At 47.5% G+C, this 8,242-nt stretch overlaps 1 protein-coding gene across 2 annotated transcripts in view; it reads left to right on the plus strand.

Annotated features, from left to right (window-relative positions):
• Window positions 1-7,998, plus strand: part of mark1 (MAP/microtubule affinity-regulating kinase 1) — a 33,598-nt gene extending 25,600 nt beyond the window's left edge. For both annotated transcript variants that reach the window (XM_031563559.2, XM_031563560.2), the window contains exons 13-18: window positions 778-962; window positions 1,239-1,336; window positions 3,864-4,013; window positions 4,670-4,927; window positions 7,011-7,055; window positions 7,583-7,998. In XM_031563559.2, the coding sequence (XP_031419419.1) occupies window positions 778-962; window positions 1,239-1,336; window positions 3,864-4,013; window positions 4,670-4,927; window positions 7,011-7,055; window positions 7,583-7,925 (1,079 nt within the window). In that variant the 3' untranslated portion in view covers window positions 7,926-7,998. The remainder of the gene's footprint in view (window positions 1-777; window positions 963-1,238; window positions 1,337-3,863; window positions 4,014-4,669; window positions 4,928-7,010; window positions 7,056-7,582) is intronic.
• The last annotated feature ends 244 nt before the right edge of the window (window positions 7,999-8,242 follow it).

The raw sequence follows: 8,242 nt of genomic DNA on the forward strand, positions 1-8,242 counted from the left end.
GCATGACACCCACATGGCGGTTAGCATGATACCCACATGGCAGTTAGCATGACACCCACATGGCAGTTAGCATGACACCCACATGGTTAGCATGACTTCACACGGCAGTTAGCATGACACCCACACGGCAGTTAGCATGACACCCACACGGCAGTTAGCATGACACCCACATGGTTAGCATGACGCCCACATGGTTAACATGACTTCACACGGCAGTTAGCATGACACCCACACGGCAGTTAGCATGACACCCACACGGCAGTTAGCATGACACCCACACGGCAGTTAGCATGACACCAACACGGCAGTTAGCATGACACCCACATGGTTAGCATGACTTCACACGGCAGTTAGCATGACTTTACACGGCAGTTAGCATGACACCCACATGGCAGTTAGCATGACTTCACACTGCAGTTAGCATGACACCCACATGGAGGTTAGCATGACACCCACATGGCAGTTAGCATGACACCCACACGGCAGTTAGCATGACACCCACACGGCAGTTAGCATGACACCCACACGGCAGTTAGCATGACACCCACATAGCAGTTAGCATGACACCCACATGGTTAGCATGACTTCACATGAAGTTCCATATTGTCTGTACTTATTCCTAAAGAGGGGATATTGAGTTCCAACTATGTACCACTCTATTAGTCAACACAGAAATGTACATGTATGCACACACATAGGGAGGCATAGTGTCAGACGCATGCGTTTCAACTGTACTCCCTCTTAGCCTTGTTATGTGTGGTGGCTCTTCTCTTGCAGTGGCGCCCTCTATCCCCCCATCCGTGTCTTACACCAAGCGAGCGCAGGCCAACAGTGTGGAGGGCGAAAAGAAGGAAGACTGGGACGCCGCACGCAAGCTGCCCACCTCCGGCTCCAAGGGAGAGGTGCTCGCCTCTCCGCTCGTTGCCCAGGAGCACAGGAGGTCCACCACCACCGCCTCAGGGGTGGGTGCTCGCTCACGGGGGTGGCGTATGACCAGCAGCGTATAAGGGGATGTTTTGTGGCTGGATCTAAATGTCTCTCTTTATCTAAATGTGTGTGTCTCTGTGTGTGTGTGTGTGTGTGTGTGTGTGTGTGTGTGTGTCTCTTTGTGTGTGTGTCTCTTTGTGTGTGTGTGTGTGTGTCTCTTTGTGTGTGTGTGTGTGTCTCTTTATGTGTGTGTGTGTGTCTCTTTATGTGTGTGTGTGTGTGTGTGTGTGTGTGTGTGTGTGTGTGTACAGACCAGCGCTGCAGGAGCGATGACGCGGAGGAACACGTACGTGTGTGAGCGCTCCAGCACTGAACGATACTCTGCCGTCCCCAATGGAAAAGACAGCAGGTTGGCTGATCTCCGCAACGCGCACACACACACACACACACACACACACACACACACACACACACACACACACACTCTCCTCTCTCTCTCTCTCTCTCTCTCTCTCTCTCTCTCTCTCTCTCTCTCTCTCTCTCTGTGTGTGTGTTTTTGTGTCTGATATTGTGTTAATCCACCTCAAATCAACAAATGTTTTCTGCTCGACCATCTCAGATTTTCTTGAGTGTGACCATCCATACTCATACTCGATATATATCGAATACTTTCACGGCCGGCTTGTGGGAAGGCAACATAAAAGAAGGCAGACGAACAACAAATTAGGGCTGAACGATTTGGGAAAATAATCTAATTGCGATTTTTTACCAAAATATTGCGATTGCGATTTAATATGCGATTTTTTTTTTGTATCCTCTTTTTTCCCCCAACAAAACGTAATGAATGATTTAAATATGACCAACACAATATTAGATACATTTAGCGTCAAATATTCTTTCCCACATTTTACATTTTTATTTAACTGCTCATTACAGAAACAAGAACAACAAATCGGTGACTTTGCCACTGTGCATTTAAGTAATTTAAAAAAAGTCATTTTAAGTATAAACACTAGGCATGCACTTTTTAAACACTGTGTGCAAAATGTAACATCTTAAAGGTTTTTTTTTATTTTTATTTTTTTTTTTTATACCACGGTTTTTAATCGCGAACGTTGCGGTTAAAAAATCGCGTTCTATCATATCGCGATTAAATCGCAAATGCAATTAATCGTTCAGCCCTACAACAAATCTAGGTTACTATATAAAGAAGTCAAATTAAATCATTAAATCAGCACAGAATAAAGGGAGAAAATGTGTCTAGCGGTTGATGTATGGAAGCGTGTTGGCAGTGTGTGGGTGGACAGCAGTGTGTGTGTGTGCGTGTGTGTGTGTGTGTGTGAATAAGAAGGGCGGGTAGGAGAGAAGGGAAGAGCTGAACTGAGGGAGAGAGGGGGAGAGAGAGAGAGGAAGGAAGGGAGGAAGGGAGAGAGGGAGGGAGGGCGATCCCCAGGTGTTCTTCTATCCCACACCTCCACCAGGTCTGGGTAATAATCAGTTCTCCTCTCCTATGCATGGCTACTACAGACTCTGCAGAGGGTTGGAACCAAACTTTCGGAGAAAAAACCATTCGGAACATAGTACCCCCCTCGCCGTGTTTGGCGCTACTCTCAATCTGGGGCAAAGTTTGGAATGTAATAACAGGGGTGGGCAAACTGTTTGGCTGAAGGGCCACACTGAGTTTTAGAAATGAAAAGACACTCCATAGTTGATAGTTGATTTTGGGGGGGGGGGGGGGGGGGGTTGGGGGTGGATGGATTAACTAACATAAATTACAAGAATATGAAATCTGTTTCCCAAAAAGTAGTGAAAAATATGTGCTTGATTTAATGGGAACAGTGTTGCTGCTCGCCCTAATGCGAGTGCATTAAAGTGTGGTGTCAGGACCGAGCTCAAGTGTTCATCAGTGCGCTGTGACGTGCCCTGGTGATGATCATCACACTGGTCACACACACATGTAGAGCCAAGTAACACCAGGATCTTCTGTGCCATCTGTGCGATGTCTGGAGACGGGGCCTGTTCCTGTTCAGTGAGGCGTGACACTCATCCAGTTTGAGTGGCACTGGAGATCAATCACTTCCTGTGGCGCGAGATCAATCACTTCCTGTGGCGCTGTCTCATATTCGAGTGACAGGGGACATGACACCGGCTGTACTGACTTCAGTCTTTTCCAAATGAATCAGTGACAGAATTCATCTGTGCAAGTTGTGTTCTGCGATAGTATTTCTGTATTTCTTCCCATGCTGAAACGCCTCGTCCTGCCTGTTCTCAGGGCAAGGGATGGACAAATCATTTGCTCAATTCCAAAGTAAACGTGGCTTTGAAAAGCGTTCACACTCTAAAACAGTTCAGCAGGGGCGTCTTTACACCGGTCCCATCACCCGTATGAACTTCACACGTTTTACGACTGGCTTCACTACGTGACCAAACCGCAGTCTTGCACAAGACTTCCTGGTGGAAATGGAAAATGACCTCAAGGGTCTTCTTATTTCACCTGGTCCTGGATTCTTTTCAGCAGTCTGATGTTTGTTTTTTTTCCTCTTAAATTTGGCGATCCATTTGCGGTGGCATTTGCCAGTTTACACCAGGGTAGCTTCAGCCTCTCAATGCAACCACCCTGTCACCCTGTCTTAAGTCCGATACATTTGAAAAAATGCTAAAAAGTGTGCAAGGAACTGGTTTTCAACCCATAAAACGCAGATTTTTATAAAAATGTTGTCAATATTAACTTCAGCTCAAACTTTGCATAGTCTATAGTCACAGTGTTATCAGTGGGTGACATGTTTGAATCCCCAATTTAACTGCCCTATTGCACACCATCAGGAAAACAACCACATTGTAGACGGTGTTGAATAACTTGAGTATTACCCTAGACACCTCTGGAGGCCTGACTTACTGTTTTTTTTTTTCTTTCTTTCTTTCTCTCTCTCTCTCAGTCTAACTGAGATGTCGGCCTCAGCCAGTGGCACATCTCCATCCTCAGGCATGGCCTCCACACGGCCTCGTCACATGAAGTCCATGTCTGCCTCAGGGCACCCTGTGAAGTCCCCTCTCCCGCCCATAGAGGACAACACTGAGTACAAAGGGTGAGGCCACACTGGGCTGGGAGACATGCCTCAACCAACCAGACACTCTCCTGTTCTATAGCAATAGAATGCAGCCTAGAATTCCATGATCATCTCTGTTCACTATATTTCCTCAACTCTCTCTCTTTCTCTCCCTCCCCCTCTCTCTCTCTCCTTCTCTCTCTCTCCCCCTCTCCTTCTCTCTCTCTCTCTCTCTCCCCTTCTCTCCCTCCCCCCCCCACTCTCTCTCTCTCTCTCTCTCTCCTTCTCTCTCTCTCTCTCCTTCTCTCTCTCTCACTCCTTCTCTCTCTCTCTCTCACACTCCTTCTCTCTCTCTCTCTCTCACTTCTTCTCTCTCTCTCTCTCTCTCTCTCTCTCTCTCTCTCTCTCTCTCTCCTCTCTCTCTCACTCCTTCTCTCTCCCCCCTCACTCTCTCTCTCTCTCTCCTCTCTCTCTCTCCTTCTCTCTCTCTCTCTCCTTCTCTCTCTCTCTCTCTCTCACTCCTTCTCTCTCCCCCTCACTCTCTCTCTCTCTCTCTCTCACTCCTTCTCTCTCTCTCTCTCTCACTCCTTCTCTCTCCTCTCTCTCTCTCTCTCTCTCTCCTTCTCTCTCCCCTCTCTCTCTCTCTCTCTCTCTCTCTCTCCTTCTCTCTCTCCTTCTCTCTCTCCCACCTCCAGGTCCAACAGCCGTGTCCCCACAGCGTCCCCTTCAGCCCACAGCATCAGCAGCAGCACTCCTGACCGCACCCGTTTCCCGCGGGGCACATCCAGTCGCAGTACCTTCCACGGCGGGCAGCTCCGAGACCGCCGCAGTGCCACCTACAACGGGCCGCCCGCCTCGCCCTCTCTCTCCCACGACACCGGGGCTCTTGCCCAGGCCCGCCGCGGCACCTCCACGGGCATCATCAGCAAGATCACCTCCAAGTTTGTGCGCAGGTCAGTGACCCTCACACCATGAACCTCATTCTCACAGCCAATACAGACATACAGGTTGTGTGTAGGTCAGTGACCCTCACACCATGAAGCTCATTCTCACAGCCAATACAGACATACAGGTTGTGTGCAGGTCAGTGACCCTCACACCATGAACCTCATTCTCACAGCCAATACAGACATACAGGTTGTGTGTAGGTCAGTGACCCTCACACCATAAACCTCATTCTCACAGCCAATACAGACATACAGGTTGTGTGCAGGTCAGTGACCCTCACACCATAAAGCTCATTCTCACAGCCAATACAGACATACAGGTTGTGTGCAGGTCAGTGACCCTCACACCATGAAGCTCATTCTCACAGCCAATACAGACATACAGGTTGTGTGTGGGTCAGTTGTAACATAATTTGATTTCCAGTGTGGGAAGGGAATGTTCCCTCCACCCTTGTGAAAGTCTGATGTATAACAGAAGGCCTCAGTGTGGTGATCAGCAGCACTATCAGTGTTTTTGTGGGGGTCAGAAGACATATGTTTGTCTGAACACATGAAATTCGATACCTTCTTTCTGGAAAATGCCACAGCTTGGTCCAAATCTTTACAGACTGAACCTTCCTAGGCGTTGTACTTAAATTAGCAGTCGCTTTAAGATTGCCTTCTTTTTTCTTTGTTCTAGAACTCTCTCTTTCAGGGTCACTCAGAGGTAGGATATAACCACGCCCCTCTTTCCCCCATCATTCCTCTACCTCTCCTGGCCCCATTAATCAGTTCCTATGACTTTTGACCCCTGCAGTACTTATTAACCTGCATATCCTATGCCTGCCTGCCTGCCTGCCTGCCTGTGTGTGTGTGTGTGTGTGTGTGTGTGTGTGTGTGTGTGTGTGTGTGTGTGTGTGTGTGTGTGTGTGTGTGTGTGTGTGTGTGTGTGTGTGTGTGTGTGTGTGTGGTCGTCAGGTGGAGATCTATTGTTAAGGATGAGGTTTGGGTTCATGTTTGCTGTGTATGAACATATTACCAGCAGATGAATACAGTGTCAAAGTTAGTGGCAAAAACAGGAAAGCTTGAACTTGTATATTAGTGGTTCTCTCAAACTGTATTTGGTTCCAGATTGTAGTTTAATCAAATTCAGTTGGACATGTGGAATAAGGAAAACTAGAAAATACAGACTTCCCACCACCATGGAAATCCTGGAAAAAGCATCGAATTTTTAAATCCTTTTTTTCAGGCCTGGAAAAGTCGTGAAGTTCAGTGAATCGGTTGAAAGTTTTGGAAATGTCATGAAATGTAATTTTGTTGTATGTAGGTTTAATTAAATGAATTATGTTAGATTTTCCATTGATAATGTTTCGTTGTGCAAATTTCTGAAGCGTGAATTAACCTTGAATAGCCTAACTGGCCTATTAGTAAAAGAATGGGAACGGTTGTTTTAATTTTTAATAATTAGGCCCAACCTGTGGAGTAAACTAAGCTATGCTGTGTACTTTTAGACGGTGAAAGGTCATGAGACTTAATTAAAGGTCATGGAAAAGTCATGGAAAAGTTTTGAAATGTTGAACCCTCAAAAGGTAATCAATGAATTTACTTCAAAACTAAAGTTGTCTTCAGTGTTTTGAAAGTGGTTTTAAAATGACTTATAATATTATAATATTATAATCCATATTTCACACAAAATGATGTTCAAAGTCCATGAAAAATTATATTCTCGTGATGGTGTCAATTCAAAGAACAAATATGTTCCTTTACTCCTCAGATCTGCATACGAACAAGCACACACATTTAACTCATTTTCTGACAACCGACATCCTTTACAGCAGCAAGGAAGGAAAGACACAAAAACAAAACAGGCAAACCTATATTAAGAAAACGTTCGTATCATCACTCTACATAAAACGATTCAATCCTCCCCACAGGTGTTGACCATTCTCAACGACTGCAAACGTGGGGCTGTGTGTGTGTGTGTGTGTGTGTGTGTATGGGTATGTGTATGAGTGAGTGTGTGTGTGGGGGGGTGAGTGTGTGCAATGCATGTATTTCCCTTGTTCTACTTCTGCCTGTGATATTGAACTCTTAACTGGTTGCTCCCAAGGGTTCCCGGTGAGGGTGAGGCCAGGCCCCGGACTGACAGCCTGAGGTGAGTTGTGTCCTGTCCTATGTGTAGTGTGTAGTCTGACCCCAGGGCCTGAGGTGTGTTGTGTCCTGTCCTATGTGTAGTGTGAACTCTGACCCCAGGGCCTGAGGTGAGTTGTGTCCTGTCCTATGTGTAGTGTGAACTCTGACCCCAGGGCCTGAGGTGTGTTGTGTCCTGTCCTATGTGTAGTGTGAACTCTGACCCCAGGGCCTGAGGTGTGTTGTGTCCTGTCCTATGTGTAGTGTGAACTCTGACCCCAGGGCCTGAGGTGTGGAGGGGAAGGGAAGAGTTGTCTTTTTTTTTTAGAAGAAGAAGAAGAATTTCTTCACAATGTAGTTTGTACAGTAGCTGATATCGTTTAGCCTGTTGTTTGTGTTTTATGTCTGCCTTGTAATTTAGGTGTTTGTTTTGTGTGTGTGTGTGTGTGTGTGTGTGTGTGTGTGTGTGTGTGTGTGTGTGTGTGTGCGCGCGCGCGCGCTTCTGTAACAGAGTCACATATTGACGGTTGTGTCTGCTCCATTCCTCCGTAGGAGCGCGTCGTGCGAGCCCAAGGAAGATGGCCGTGACTCCAAGCCCCGCTCCCTGCGCTTCACGTGGAGCATGAAGACCACCTCCTCCATGGAGTCCTCCGACATGATGCGGGAGATCCGCAAGGTCCTGGACGCCAACAACTGTGACTACGAGCAGCGCGAGCGCTTTCTGCTCTTCTGCGTCCACGGCGACGCCCGGCAAGACTGCCTGGTCCAATGGGAGATGGAGGTGTGCAAGCTGCCCCGCCTCTCGCTCAACGGCGTGCGCTTCAAGAGAATATCCGGCACCTCCATCGCCTTCAAAAACATTGCATCTAAAATAGCCAATGAGCTGAAGCTCTGATGGGGAGAAAGTGACCCAACACAAACGGGAGAAGAAGAATAGAAGAGTTCTCAACGTGCACATGGAGGGGGGGGGGGGGGGGGGGGGCAACAAGATGTCCTCAGGCCCTCGTGGTTTCCATCCCCGCTAGGAGCAGAGAACTTTGAATGCCATTTTTTTCTCTTTTTTTTTGTTTTTTCTCAGGCTACTGTTATGTGGGGGATTGGTAAGTGGAGAAGATTCTTAGTACCATACCCCCCCCCCCCCCCCTCCAAAATCTGACCCTTGACCTCCGCTCAGGCTGCGCCAGACCCAGTCCAGTGAAATCAGGGGATGAA

This window comes from Clupea harengus, chromosome 26 (genome assembly GCF_900700415.2).
Source record: "Clupea harengus chromosome 26, Ch_v2.0.2, whole genome shotgun sequence".
Lineage (NCBI taxonomy): Eukaryota > Metazoa > Chordata > Actinopteri > Clupeiformes > Clupeidae > Clupea > Clupea harengus.